The sequence below is a fragment of the Argentina anserina genome, chromosome 5 (genome assembly GCF_933775445.1).
Source record: "Argentina anserina chromosome 5, drPotAnse1.1, whole genome shotgun sequence".
Taxonomy (NCBI): Eukaryota; Viridiplantae; Streptophyta; class Magnoliopsida; order Rosales; family Rosaceae; genus Argentina; species Argentina anserina.
Window position 1 is genome coordinate 1,465,242 of NC_065876.1, and position 15,337 is coordinate 1,480,578.

General features: G+C 34.8%; 2 protein-coding genes across 2 annotated transcripts; one reads left to right on the forward strand and one right to left on the reverse strand.

The window, feature by feature from the left end:
* Window positions 1-98: 98 nt before the first annotated feature.
* Window positions 99-4,767, reverse strand: LOC126793574 (probable aldehyde dehydrogenase). The gene is made up of 16 exons (XM_050520135.1): window positions 4,488-4,767; window positions 4,051-4,130; window positions 3,751-3,854; window positions 3,438-3,505; window positions 3,189-3,246; window positions 2,957-3,070; window positions 2,693-2,776; window positions 2,273-2,377; window positions 2,047-2,160; window positions 1,798-1,929; window positions 1,613-1,702; window positions 1,230-1,319; window positions 949-1,158; window positions 721-831; window positions 480-559; window positions 99-393 (listed from the first exon to the last, which is right to left on the reverse strand). Exons 1-16 carry the CDS (start codon window positions 4,571-4,573, stop codon window positions 255-257), a joined length of 1,665 nt encoding a protein of 554 aa, XP_050376092.1. The 5' UTR covers window positions 4,574-4,767; the 3' UTR covers window positions 99-254.
* Window positions 4,768-11,585: 6,818 nt separating this feature from the next.
* Window positions 11,586-14,963, forward strand: LOC126794165 (WRKY transcription factor 72A-like). The gene is made up of 6 exons (XM_050520825.1): window positions 11,586-11,775; window positions 12,011-12,097; window positions 12,575-12,661; window positions 12,794-13,360; window positions 13,470-13,583; window positions 13,697-14,963. Exons 1-6 carry the CDS (start codon window positions 11,623-11,625, stop codon window positions 14,720-14,722), a joined length of 2,034 nt encoding a protein of 677 aa, XP_050376782.1. The 5' UTR covers window positions 11,586-11,622; the 3' UTR covers window positions 14,723-14,963.
* The last annotated feature ends 374 nt before the right edge of the window (window positions 14,964-15,337 follow it).

The following is a 15,337-nucleotide window of genomic DNA, read 5'->3' on the forward strand; positions in this document are numbered from 1 at the left end:
CTCATGTTATAATGGGGCTCTGAATCACATGGAGTTCAATCGAAGCATGGAATCATGTACATGAAGATGACAATATCACAGAAATGAAACGGGGACTCACTAGAAAACCACTTTTATTCCCAAGTTCAGAAGATAGCCAGAGTTATGTTCTGCAACAGTGATGTAATTGATCCTATGATTACATGCTTGTTCTCACTCACATAGTAAACTCAAGGCTGCCGTGTTCTTCTCTTCTGAATCTGTCCCTTGTGACTTTATGTAGAAGGTGGAATTTCCCACTGATTTGGCATTGGACCGACATCGTAGATGATTTCTCTATGGCAAGACCAGACGAGCTTTATTGCTTCTGGGGTCCCAATGCCAGCACCCAGCGGATCTCCAGCTGGTCCAAACCTGTGTCACATCATCGTTTTGGTGCACTTAAGTCCTTGGCAATGTTCTAATAGGAGTAACTAAAGTTAAAGAAAGTTTGTACCCACCAGTGATTCTGTGGAGCACCAGTTGTTCTTGCTCTCAGTCCAGCATAAGTAGTCCCATTAACTGTGTTGCCAAGAACTTCCTGCATATAGTTTCAGAACAATAAAAAAAAACAAAAATAAGCAGTCTACAGGAGTAGAAACGAGGATATGGGGACACGAGTGACTTAATGTTGAGAATGTAGTCGGATTAACAGAAATCTGTGATTGTAGAGAATATCAATTTAGGGACAGAAATTCTTGCCTGTTGAAAGTAGGGGTCGTTTGACACGACAGCAGCTGTTAAATGTGCATTCATCCTCTCTAGAGCATCTAGCACTAATGGCAGTTGTTCTTTCTTATACTCAGTGACAACCTAATAACAAGTATATTAACATCAGCAGCAGTCAGTTCTAGCAATTAAAAAGTAAAATTGAGGTCGGTACATCAACAAATAAAAGGGAACTTCAGTGTACATGTCTTTTCTCGCTACCTGAAATGGCCCAAAAATTTCTCTTGTAACAAGTTCATAGTTATTTTCCTTCAACATTTCTTCAAGTGGAACATAGATAGCTGTAGGCTTGATAGCACCATATACAGGTGGAATGGAATGATCCTCTAAAGGTTCACCCCCAAATAGTAGCTTTGAACCTGGTATCTGAAGCAATTTACTCGCATGATCTAGCATTGTTTCAGTTGTCAACTGCAACATTATAAGCACGTGTAAGAGAGATGTTATAAAATAGTACAGAGCAAGACAAAGAGCATACTCACTGTTAGGACAGGGCCAACTGTTAAATCTTCTAAGTTCCTTCTCTCAGCCAGATCTTTCATTTTGGATAGAAGTGAAGTCTTAGACCAGTTCTGCATAACAATGAAGAATGATACTCAACAAAACATAGACACAGCTTGGTGAATCCCAAAACATGTCAACAATGACTGCTGTCCTACACTACTGGTGTAGAAATTTTACTTTAAAACTTGGTACAACGTAAGGAGAGATCTCGCTTAAACTTTAAAACTCCTAGTGTTGCACACAAACTAGTTGATATTATCCCTCTGAAACCCAAAGTCCAAACTAATTACTATCATAGACGATCCAATTACAGATGTAAGGTACAATATAAGATTAGGAAGAATATAGAGAAGTGCCTCACCTCATGCATGAAAAGAATTGATTGTGCAGAGCACTTCTGACCACTGCATGCATATGCATCCTGATCACAGACCCACGCGACATAATCCTCCTAACATTCAGAAACCGAAAACAGAGACAACCATGAAATGCCACTCTACAAAGAAAGTTGTGCAATTTACTTTAGTACAAAGTGTTTCAGAAAACCTCATGAACGTCAGGCCCTAATATCTTCCAGTCAAATCCTGCATCTTCTAATTTAACACGTCCCTTCAGGTCGGCAACCAACTTCTCTGCTACTCTTGAGCTACCAGTGAAGAGGGTCATTCTTGGATTTGCCTGTTGAAGAAATAGTAGAAAATATCATCTTCCATGAGCTACAAATATACTGAGGAAAACTATGATCAAGCAATTAGTAACAATACATTGGCAATTAATATTGCAGTTTGAACCAACCTCCAATAAGAGTTTGTTCATTGTCTTCCCATCAGAGTTGATGAAGTCAACGTCCTCTACTGGTAACCCACAATAATGAAGCAGCCTCAACATTTGGTCCATAACAAGGCTTACCTACAAAATAGCAAAGAACTTAAGATATACGAAATGTAAAGTACTTAAAACATAACGCCAAAGACCATAATGTATCCTCCAAAAGTAGTCAGAGGAACATTTACTTGCATACCTTGCTGTCCACTTTTAGAATTGGTTTGTTACCCATATAAAGTGCACCCATCAACTGAAGTACGGGAATTTCTAGTGGAAAATTGAACGGTGTAATTACTGCAACCTGCACAAAATATTATTTATGTATCAAGAGATGAAACTAAAAAATGGACATGAAAGATTCACAAACAAACAACTGACGAGCCTTACTTATGAATCAAAACATTGTACAGAGACATAGAATATCAACGGGATACATCTATATTCATGCATCTTTCCTTTTCTAAATCTAACCTGGATAGCAGACATCATAGCTTACAATAGCATTGTATCTCCTCAAACAGGAGTTACTGAATTATTGCACGTATCTACCTTGAACATACTTTAAAAAAATTATGGTTCTTTATAATTATCAAGTATGTTCAAAGATAACACTTACAGGACCATAAGGCCAACGGTAACCATTACTTTGCTGGCCAAGATGGTTTCCAGGCACCGCAAAAGACCTTGCAAGGAACCGGACCTGCCACATGTGTTAAAAGATGATAGTAAACAAAGTTCAGAGAAACCTGAGTTTTTAGAAGGCAATTTATGAATCACGTCCTTCATTATAGCAATAGCTCTGAGCTGTGCTTGAAATTGAACATAGGATTAAAATATTGTCCTTTATATTGAACTGAGATGATATTTATATTCACTGTACCTGATCACCAGAGAAATTTTCTAGAAACTTTTGAGTTACATAAACTTCACCATAAGCCTGCTGGTAGCTCTTTGGAACAACCCTTTGAATTAATCTAGTGAAGAAATCAGCAACCTGAAAGTCGTACAATGTGAAGTTTATTGCAGTGTCATTTACATCAAAAGCTTGAAGTGCATTAGTCTTTAGTTATATGTACGATAGAGGTAACAAGAAAACATTTATTTCTACTAACCTTTGGCAGAGAAAGCATGGTAGCTGCTTTTGCAGATATTTCTCCATACATAACATACCTATAACAAATGGTCAAACAGTCGTCATTTGAAAGCATATGAATATCACTACCAAGTTTCACAAAATGAAAAAATAATAATAACAATCTTGTTATCCTCCACCAGGATATCGGTTTGAGAATTACGGAACAAACAATTCCCAAAGAGTTCTACAGAGGATAAAAGAACAGAAAGATAAAATAAACATGAACCTCTCTGGTGATTTGAAAGGATTATGAAGACCATGTTTGGGGCACTTGGACAAGCTCTCCACAAAGGGCTGCAACAGTAGTCCAACAGTAAAAAAAAGTCGATAAAGGAACAGATACAGTCGTATTAAATTGAATAAGCACCTAAAGCATTAGCATTAATAAGTTTCGAAACAAACACAAAAGGTACTCCAACAAGTTCCAAAGCATTAAGTGTACAAGGGTTTTGGTTACCTAATACATTGGTTCAGTCATGGGAATGATTGGCTTGTAAAAGGCAACAAGGATATGTGTACACGATAATCAACAGACATACCTGAATTCCTGTTTCATCAATTTCAGCAACTTTAATGAACGGTTCCCCATTCAATGGATCCACAATAGTGTTCCATGTAGAAGATTTCGTCCATTTACCCTTCACTAAAAATGAGAACAGTTTGAGTTCAATAGACATCAACATCAGTGAAGGTCCGTAGATCATGCAACAAAGAAAGTAACATGAAACGATTAGAATGATGAATTACTCCAATGAATTAAGCTTGATGAATCATCTTATAATAGTTCCCAGGTTTAGTCTCCGATTTCTGAGTTTAAGGCCTTATTTACAGAAACTTACCTATGTTTTGTACTTCAGCAGGCAGGGAACCCGATATCTCTTCCGGTTCAACAGTTGCAAAGGGTAAAGAATGCGTAGATCTGTCATAAGACATAACATCTTACAAAATTGTTCCATTGTATAAAACAATAATTAGCATATCTTAACCAATCATCCAGCATGTTTATTCAAATATAATAACTAACTACTACATATGCATCATACACTCCCGTCATACTTAAACCTCATATGCATCATGTAATGATTACATACTCGAACCATTGTACTACTCGTCATCATCTAAACCAAAATTTGATCTTTAAATCTTAAACCATCATTTAGGATCAAATTATATCCATCTAATGCCAAAGATTGAAACTTTATCATATCTAAGAAACCCCAATATCCATCGCAACATAAACCCAGATATTAGAACACAAAACCCAGAAAAAACATACCTTGAGAGATTAGAAGAAGTAAACCAAGTGAGGGCTGTTTTGGGCGCTCTGGTTATTAATTCTCTGCTAGCCAGAATCCTATTCATGATGAACTGGCCGGCTGGCTGCTGATACAAACGTAAGACTTAACTAGATGGAACACACGCTAAGATCAGATTGAAGCTGAGAAACTGGTCTTGTGTTGTTCAACAAGGCTGTCTCTTTCAAGTGGCGGATTCAAGTGCCACTTTCAGTGAGTCAGCTCAGTCTTATATATGAAATCGGAATGATACAACTTACAAGATCGATTCCCAACAATGAGTCACTAACTAGTCAGTGTCGACATACCTATATTGCTATATGTTCGTGAAGATTTGTAGCACCACGTGGCGCGTGGATGTTAGCTTAGAAAAGATTGTGGCCTTGATTCTGGGCTTGATGTGGGTTACTGGGCTAGGGATGACCCGTTTGGTGTTTTATTCATTTGGTACCGTGACACACAACAAACCGTGGTAAAAGTATCTTTTTGGTCATCAAAGTATACTTTAATCAATGGTCATTAATTTTTAAAAACTTCACTTTGGTCATCCAATTATACTATCCATATGTCACATGTCATTTTGTTTATCTTCTTTGTTAATTGAACATTAAATCCTAATATATAGGGTCATATTTGTCATTTCAATTAGAAAATGATTACAATGTTGTGCTAGAGAAGAAGAAAAAATGAAAAATATTCATGTACATACCAATATGGACGTGTGCATCCATACCTTCTCTTATTTTTACACGTTTAGTAGTGTAATTTTATAATGTTAACCGTTTAAAAGTTTAATCGATCAATAAAAATCATCTTTATAAAATATGAATCGAAACAAAAATCGTTTACTAAGTCGATTACATCAAACAAATGAACGATACTTGTGAAAATTAGTAGTTTTTTAATTAGCCTTCTATTTGTTTTATACAATCGGCTAAACAAAAAATAATTGTTTATATTGATTTTTTATAAAAGTGATATATATTGATTAATAAAACTTTTAAACGGTTAAAATTTGTATTCACACTACCAAATGTATATAAATGAGAGGAGTTTGGACATACACACACACTTCATAATGTTAACCGTTCTCTTATATATTTTCCATATATATATTGGGCAAAATTGTCAAAATACACTCCTAACTTGGCTGAAATTGTCAATTTGCACCCCGAACTTGCATTTGAGTCAATTTACCTTTTAAATTTGGTAAAATTACCGATTTGCACCACATCCGTTAAATTTAAACGTTTCTATCCAATTTTGTTTTACATGTCATGCACATGAGGAGTAATGTTGTCATATTTTATTTATATTTTTATTAAAAACAAATAAAAATATTCTCTAAAATGAGGATTATTTTTTTAATCAAATTATTTATTTACATCTTTTTTTTACATATTGAACCCTACTTTGAATTATATATTTAACATATCCACCTATTCAAATATAGTGTGTTGTGTGTATATATATATATATTATATGTACACATTTATTTTTTATTTTTTATGTATTTATTTATATTTTTCTAATATCGTTTAACATTCCATATCACGTAAAATAATAAATATATAAATCAATAACATGTTTCGAAAAAAAACAAAAAAACATGGTAGCAAGTGTTCCTCTTAAATAATTTTATTAAATTTTTTTATTATTAAATATGAATAAATATATAATGACAATAATGCCTCTCAAATGCATGACATATGACTTAAAATTGGATGAAAAACATTAAATTTAACGGATGAGATGCAAATCGGCAATTTTTACCAAATTTATGAGGTAAATTGGCTCAAATGCAAGTTTCGAGTGCAAACTGACAATTATGACCAAATTTAGAGTATAAATTTACATTTTTGCCTATATATTCAGCACCACTGCCGCTGCACCTCTCCGAGTTTACAATACTTTCTGTCGCTTTCCCTCGACTCCCAGTTTACAATGCTAGCTAGCTATAATTTAGTATTTAGGTATGTTATTCAAGATCATCTCTATAAAATTTCATTCAATTATGACATCGTTAAGGTATTGAAATTAGATTAAATCAATGAATGAATTAAAAATGTTCATCATGAACCGTTCGTGTAAATATGAATTTTAAAAGCTCAAACCATTGTCGAATTAGATGAAACTTTGTAGAGATGATCTGAAATAACACACCTAAATATTGAATCACTCATGGTGAAAAAAATTTGATCGAAAAGTATGCTAAAATTGAAACTTCACTATTTAATTTTAGAGTGAAGTTTCACTCTTAATAAAGACTTGTATATATATATATATATATATATATATATATATATGTATACATATATGTATACATATATACAAGGCTTTTCACATAAGGAGGTCCTTATCTTAGCTTAAGGTACGGATTTTCATTTTTGACCAACTTTTCGATCGATTTTTCACATCTCCACCGTCCAATATATAGGTTATAACGTATAAATCATCTCCACAAAATTTCATCCGATTCCATGATCGTTAAGGTATCGAACGAATCAAAACCAATGGACGTATTGAATATGCCGAACCTGAACCGTTCATATTTTGAGTAGAAAATCGAAGTTATGAATACCTTAACGGTTATGGAATCGGCTGAAAGTTTGTGGAGATGATCTATACGTTATTACCTAGATATTTGACGGTGTAGATGTGAAAACTCGATCGAAAAGTTGATCAAAAATGAAAATCTGTACCTTAAGCTAAGATAAGGACCTCATTACCTGAAAAACCCCGTGTATATATATACACACACCCCCAATGATGCACTAAGGCAGAGGCTCAAGTTTTAATATATAATTTGTTCCGGTGGGTTTTGAATTGACATTAAATTTGACTTGCTAGGTTTAACAAGTGAAAAATGCAGACAACCATTGACTCTCTATCTCTCTCTCTCTCTCTCTCTCTCTCTCTCTCTCTCTCTCTCTTAAATTTCCTGGTTGTTATATTCGATCGACTTCACAAAAATACAATATATTGTGGGAAGTTCTTTAATTTGACTTTTTTATTCTAACACATAATATAAATCAGATCAATGCACCGTACATACATTAATTAAATTTAGCAATTGGCTTCTATACATACGTTCGATTGAGAATAGTTTTCGTCGAACCCAACCCAGCAAAGTAAAAAGAGAGCTGTATGCAAACGTGATTGATGTCGATCTACAAAGGAAATGGGAGATTGAGAACACTAATAATCGGAAAACGACTTGGTTATAAGTTTATTTTCTGTATATATATGCTACCTAGTCTGATCGAGTTTGCAACTAGTTAGATCATATTAATTCTTAGGCAAAAATGCCAATTTACACTTTAAATTTGGTTATAATTGTCAATATGCACCCCGAATTTATATTTAAGTCAATTTACCTCATAAATTTGGTAAAAATTGCCGATTTGCACCATATCCGTTAAATTTAATGTTCTCCGTCCAATTTTAAGTCATATGTCATGCATTTGAGGGGCATTATTGTTATTATATATTTATTCATATTTAATAATAAAATAAATTAATAAAATTACTTAAGTGGAACACTTGCTACAATGTTTTTTTTCGAAATGTTATTGATTTATATATTTATTATTTTACATGATATGGTATGTTAAAAATATTAGAAAAATATAAATAAATACATTGAAAATTAAAAATAAAGTTTGTTCCGAGAGAATTACTATTATACCATTGTGTGTGTCTTAGCCTTATTATGTTTCCTGTTAGAGATAGATTCACATCTCTGTAATAGATTAGGATTCGAAATCCTACATGATTGTGGTTATGTAATACCTATATATAGGCCACATTATCAATCAATAAACGGTTACGTTTTGTTCCATTACGTCGTTATTATTCTCGTTTCGTTCCTCTTCCAACAATGTGTACATATAAAAATATATATATAGAACACACTATATTTGAATGAGTGAGTATGTTGAATATATAATTCGAAGTAGGATTAAGTATGTAGAAAAAATATGTAAATGATGCATGATGAAATAATGGTATCTTTATTGAATGATATGGGGGTATATGTATAGGCATTACAAAACCATAATCTCGTAGGATTCGGAGTTCTAATCTATTACAGATATGTTAATCTATCTCCTAACAGGAAACCTATTAGGCTAAAACACACACAAGGGGTAGAATAGTAATTCTCCCGGAACAGTAAATAACTAATTTGATTAAAAAATAATCCTCATTTTAAAGAATTTTTTATTTGTTTTTAAGAAAAATATAAATAGAAAATGACAACATTACCCCTCATGTGTATGACATTTGACGCAAAATTAGATATAAACAGTTAAATTTAACGGATGAGGTGCAAATCGGCAATTTTTACCAAGTTTAGGAGGTAAATTGACTCAAATATAAGTTTGTGGTACAAATTGATAATTTCAGCCAAATTTAAAATGTATTTTAACAATTTTACCTAATTCTTATGACTCGAAGCTGAACTGCTTTCTGGTTAAAGAGATCCGTTTCAAAATGCGCTTAACAAAACGCAAATCCAGTATTATTATTTTTTGGATCATAAGAGTTGACTAGCTAGCCTAGATACATTATTTGATTGATTAAATATTTTTAATGAACGAAGAATCTAGCAGAAGTCTCAAGCTTGAGAGGGGATGACTTTCTAAGGGTGCATATGAATTCTCCCAAAATCCCAGTGCATGGAGTACGTTTATACGGAACTTTGTAAATGATCGAATTGTTCGATCATTATCCCATTAGGGCACGGCCCCTATATTGCATGACTGGTTTGAACTCCAGTTTTCCAATTAAGTATACGTCTTATAGCTCTAAAATTATTAATTAATCTCTCCAGATCGTAGACTACTTAATTATTAAACTCAGCAATTTGTTACAGTACCAACCCACACGTTACATGTAAGATAATTTAAGCAAGAATTAAGTACGGGGCATTGACCTATTAATTAGATTGTTTATACAATATATTTTCTAAAACTAATTGAAAGGTTCGGCCATAAGTTATCCGAATGATGCATACACATCTCCAAGTTACTCGATATACAAATTAAGATATTATCATTCTTGTTTTTAATAAGTTTATGAAATTGTGTGTATAATTATGCATTGTTCACCTCATGCATGCATATATATGAGTCTTATTTCGATGCACTGTATTGTTTTCTTGGGTTAATTTATTTTTCTTGGACAAATAAAATAATATATATACATACGCTGTATTAATACATAATAGTACGTACATTCATATATCTAGCTATATATCGACGTGCAGTTAAATGTGTTCTTGTCCCCGAGTCCAGGTTATAACTTGGAATGAATCAAAGCAAATTATTAGACGTGAACGGCCTCGATCCCAAGGTAATTACTTATACTAATCAACATATGACAGGGCTGCTCATGTCCGAGTTCTACGCTAATTAACAATCTTATGTTTTATAATATAGATGCCATGATGCATATGCTTAAATGTTGCTTGCTTCGTTTATTTATAGGGTTACAGACCATTGTTGATAGACTGGTACGACCCGATTAATACACTCTAATTGCTTGATCTTCTCATTTTGTCAAAATTATTTTCTTCCTCGATATATATGTCAAAGTTTAGAATGAAACACTAATTATAGTGTTCTCTCTGTAAGAATGATCCGCGAATATTATGGTCTAATTTCTCTCAAGTCTTACCTCGATATAGGATATGCCGACAACGCTGGCTATTGCTGTATATAATGTCAAATTACGATGGCCACCGTACTTAATTTTTTGAAAATGTACAATAACATTGACTCGATCTAAGATCAAATCCATGTATCGATCTTTGAACGATATTATTTATCAGCCTGAGTCACGTCCTTTCGTCCCTTCGTCATGGTAGAACTTTTATAATGATATCACCGAATGTTTACTATTAGAAAACGGTGGAACAATTTGCATGCCATAAGACAATATTAAGTAATTAATATATCATAATGTATAATATATATATATATTGGCAGGTATGCATCGTTTCTTTTGTCTCCTTTGAAATATATAAAAAGTCGAGACGACTATAAAAAGTAATAATAATTCTTATGGCATGGATGATTAATTCACAATATCGATCATCTAAATTGTATGACGAAATTTCATTAATTTGACACATGCTCGACCCCAAGTACGCGAGAGTCTTATAATGTTAATATACATGTGTATGTTTTTAAGCGGTTTTTTCAGCAGTTGTGTAAATCCACAATGAATACATGCAACTTAGATTCATGTTTCAGTCGCTAGTTAGAATTGCAGACCCTTCCAGCAACTAGCTAACTATATATGTCGATAATCAAGGAAGTGGGTAATATGCATATGTATATATATGGATCAATTATATATTGGAGAGAAATTCCACACCTACTTGGCTTGCAATTCCAACGTGTAGTAATCATGTTTAAACAGGGTCAATTGCATGGCCAGATCTCGTAGAAGCTAGCAAACAATCCTTGAAACCGACACTTCAATTGCATGGCCAGACTTATCACCCATAGTTGACCGGCCTGAACCTTAACCTTTAACGAAATCCTAACCCTAAAGGAGTAAAGGGTACCCCACCCCAAGACCCACCTCCCTGAAAACTAAGCTCCGGTGACTGAAGGTGAATGATTAATTCCAAGTCCCTGACTCTCGATCAGTGTATTTGTGAGGCCAGTCAATGTTGGACCACGAATTAGAGAACCAAAAATTACGAAAAAAAAAAAATTCTCCATGTGACTCTTTAGGCAACGCACGAAACTTCAACGATTACTGTTTGAATTGCGTAGGGACCGATCTTTGCGGCTTCAACCTTCCTCTTGAAGCCATTATTTCTTATATATATTTTCGTGTTACGTATCTCAAACGTTGACGTTGAATTCTTCTCCCTTTTTTCTCAGTTTGATTTTCCTTTATTTAACAAGATTGATTAATGAAAATTAATTAGCTGCAATTGGGGAATGGGGTAAGTTGACATTTCGAGGGTTTTGAATAAATTATCAGAGTTTTGGTCAAATACTGCATGCTGTCTATATAAGAAAAGGAGCCCCTCACAATTGATAAGAAGAAAGAAAGGAAAACGAAGGAGGAATTAGAAGCTAAAAAGATAAAGATATAATGGAGGCTGCTGTGGATAAATCTTATCATGGAGATCAAGAACAGGAAGAGAAGAGAGTAGTACTGCTTGAATCTAAAATTCCTGCTGCTACTGCTCGTCATGATGATGATGATGATCGAGAAACTCATAGCAAAGCAGAAAGTGTTCTCAAAGTAAGTAATGAGCTATAACTATATTATTGCATGACTGCATCGATCTGTTTCTTTCCAAGTTAACTTATGGATGTCATGAAAGAACTTAATTATAATATGAGCATTTGTTACAAGATATTACAGGCATCTGATCGATCGATGATCATATATTACAGGCATTTGATCGAAGATCATATCTTGATATCTAATGGATATATTTATTATCATAATTAATTTTTGGATCTGCGTATTATAGGCCGGAACTCAAAAAGAAGGCCAAGAGAATAACGAAATGAAATCATCTTCAGCAAGACAAAAAGATCTGAGCTTCGGAGAGCAGCTGGTAATCTTAACTGATCGAAATACCTCATTCATCATTGCAAATATTGCACCTTTTTAAAGAGAATATTAGGGGTAGTACTTTCAAAACTATATATCTCATCCACGATTTATTTCTTTGGTTTACCTTCTCGTTTCTATATATTCATGAAGACGATAATACACGTACGGTTATGAAACAACAGCAGAGCCGAGCTTGTTGCGCAGTGATGTTTTGGAAATTTTATATCTTGTAGTCTGATAATCATTTATATGACCAAGATCTAATTGAGAAGATAAATTTTAACAAAGGATAATGACTTTAATTTAGGCCATATAATTAATTCCCCTTCTGCAAAGTAAACCATATTGATACTGATTATGAGTGTGATCGTTTATCATTCAACGATATGCTTAATTAACTGGCAGCTTAGTGTCTCATCATCTATCTACAGTTTATTTAATTAATTAGTTCTTGAATTCTTTTGTGCTTAATGAACAGATATCAACCACGAGTAACATCAAAGGGTCCTCTTTGATTGAACCTGATCATTCAGTGGCTTCTACTTCATCAAGCCGAAAGGAGCAGGTACTCGGAGCTTTTTAAGAATTTGTTTTATATACATACTTTTCGATCATATGATATTTATTGGCATATGATAAGCTGGAGAATCAAATTTAAGCTAGTGCTAAGATAAATTTCTAAACATCAATTTTATAGGATTATCAGCTAGAATCTGCCAGAGCCGAAATGGGTGAGGTGAGAGAAGAGAACCAAAGGCTGAAGAAGCACTTAGACCGAATAATGGAGGACTACCAAGCACTTCAAATGCAGTACCATGGCATTCAACAGAAAGCAACTAAATCCGGTAAGGATTGCATTGCAACCGATAATCATCAAGACGATGATGAGTCCGAGCAGCTTGTCTCCCTCAGCCTCGGATCTTTTTCCAGCAAACGGAAAAAGGCCAAGGAAAAGAGCAAAAGCCCTTGTGCTCAAGTCGGGAAAGAAACGGAGAAGGATGATGAAAAGAGTTTGTCACTAGGACTAGACTGCAAATATGAATCACCTGCTAAATCAAGCAGTACTACAACTGACCATCAGATGCCTTTGTCAAACCCAAGTCCTGCAAGCAGCGTTGAAGAAGTACCTAATGAAGAAGCAGGCGAGACATGTCCACCGAAAAAGGTTCTCAAGACGATGAGAAGTATAGAAGATGAAGTTGCACAGCAGAGTCCAGTAAAAAAAGCTAGGGTCTCGGTCAGAGCTAGATGTGACACCCCAACGGTTAGCGTTCATAACCAAATAATCAAATAGTGATTAATTCATACTTACTTCTTTACATGCATAATGGAGTACGTTTAGTATCAACTTATGTGGTTGACTTTGGACTCAGATGAATGATGGATGCCAGTGGAGGAAATATGGTCAGAAGATTGCAAAGGGAAACCCTTGCCCTAGAGCATACTATCGTTGCACCATCGCACCATCATGTCCAGTAAGGAAACAGGTAACATGCGCCAACTTAATTGACTATTACGAATGATTGATATACATGAATAGAAATTAATGTGGTTTAGTAGTGTGATTCACAATGAACTAATGATATATTTTGATTCTCAGGTTCAAAGATGCGCGGACGACATGTCCATCTTAATCACCACGTACGAAGGAACACACAATCACCCACTTCCAATGTCAGCCACCGCCATGGCTTCCACCACCTCTGCTGCCGCTTCCATGCTGTTGTCTGGCTCGTCATCTAGCTCCTCCCGCCCTGGTCTGAACCCTTCGGCTGGGGCCACGACTGCGGCCGCTGCCCTTAATGGATACAATTATTATGTTTCCGATAATTCAAGATCCAGATTCTACATACCCAACTCTTCTATGTCATCTTCACTACCAACAATCACCTTGGACCTCACATCAAACCCATCCTCCTCTTCCTCATCCCACTTGAACAAATTTGCTTCATCAACTCTAAATTCTGCCCACCAAGTACTATACCCTCCCACCAGTCTCAACTTTAGTTCTTCTGATCAATCCAACAACATCATGTCATGGACTAACAATGGGTTCCTTTCCTATGGAAATGGGACTCAGTTACCCTACAACAACAAGAACCCTATTCTCGGAAGGCAGCAGCAGCAACCTATGCAAAACAGCAAGTACCAGAACTACATGCAGAAGAACAATGCAACTCCTCAACAGTTTGAGTTACCGGAAACTATTGCAGCAGCAACAAAGGCAATTACCGCCGATCCAAGTTTCCAATCTGCCCTAGCAGCCGCACTTACATCAATCATCGGCAATAGTAGTAATGGTGGAAATGGAAGTAGCAATAATAATCAGAATACAGGTGGAGATCACTTTAATAACATCATCGCTCAGAAATTGAAATGGGGTGATCACTTCCCGGGAATTACTAGTAGTAACGGTGCCACCTCTTCCTCGAATTCCTATCTGCAAACAGAAATTAACGGGAACAATATTATCGGATGTGCATCAAGCTATTTGAGCAAACCGAATTCTTCATCGGCAAATATTTCGCAGCCCGGGAGTTTGATGTTTCTCCAGCCACCTAATTCATTGCCATTTGCCACCCACAAGAGTGCATCTACATCTCCTAGTGAAGATCACAAGAATTGATACGTGCTACATATAAATGTATAGACGTTTTTTGTTTCTGATTATTTGTTAATTAGTAACATTAATTGAAGGAGTTGCTTCAGGCAAAGTACGTTCCATTCATCATCAAATTGTGTATTAAACTTACTTTTGTGTTCCATTTCTTAATTACTTTTTCGTTTTTACTAGATGCGTACTAGTGTGGTGCAGCCTGTGTGATATTCATTACCAGCTCACATTAGCTTGTATTTTGAACAGGGATTTTGTGTAGACATGACCCAGCTGTTAAGGTGTAATTAAACCCGTGACCTAGCTTGTAATTTTTTTTTATAGAAAATGAATAACTTCATTCTGCCTAAATCAATCATGACCAAATATTGCTAGGTCAGGTAGGAGCAAGCTCCGATACAAAAACAAACTCATTATTAGCTACCAACTATAAAAGGAAAAATCATACATAACCAAAAATAATTCAGCAAAAACAAAAAAACGAAAAGCAATACGAAAAAAATAACCTACAATTCGAGCGAATGACTTGTCTAGGCTAATTGAGAGTTTTTCCAATAACATTTGTAGGATTTTTTATATTAAGATGATAAATTTAAAATCCAGAATTATGAATATATACGGTAATCA

Excerpts from the sequence above, each read along its gene's own strand:
- LOC126793574 (XM_050520135.1), bottom strand. The coding sequence starts at position 4,573 with ATGAATAGGATTCTGGCTAGCAGAGAATTAATAACCAGAGCGCCCAAA. Across the intron at positions 3,506-3,750 it reads TTGATGAAACAGGAATTCAG|CCCTTTGTGGAGAGCTTGTC; the intron begins GTATGTCTGTTG and ends CTACTGTTGCAG. Across the intron at positions 1,930-2,046 it reads TGAACAAACTCTTATTGGAG|GCAAATCCAAGAATGACCCT; the intron begins GTTGGTTCAAAC and ends TTTCTTCAACAG.
- LOC126794165 (XM_050520825.1), top strand. The coding sequence starts at position 11,623 with ATGGAGGCTGCTGTGGATAAATCTTATCATGGAGATCAAGAACAGGAA. Across the intron at positions 13,361-13,469 it reads CTAGATGTGACACCCCAACG|ATGAATGATGGATGCCAGTG; the intron begins GTTAGCGTTCAT and ends CTTTGGACTCAG. Across the intron at positions 13,584-13,696 it reads CATGTCCAGTAAGGAAACAG|GTTCAAAGATGCGCGGACGA; the intron begins GTAACATGCGCC and ends TTTGATTCTCAG.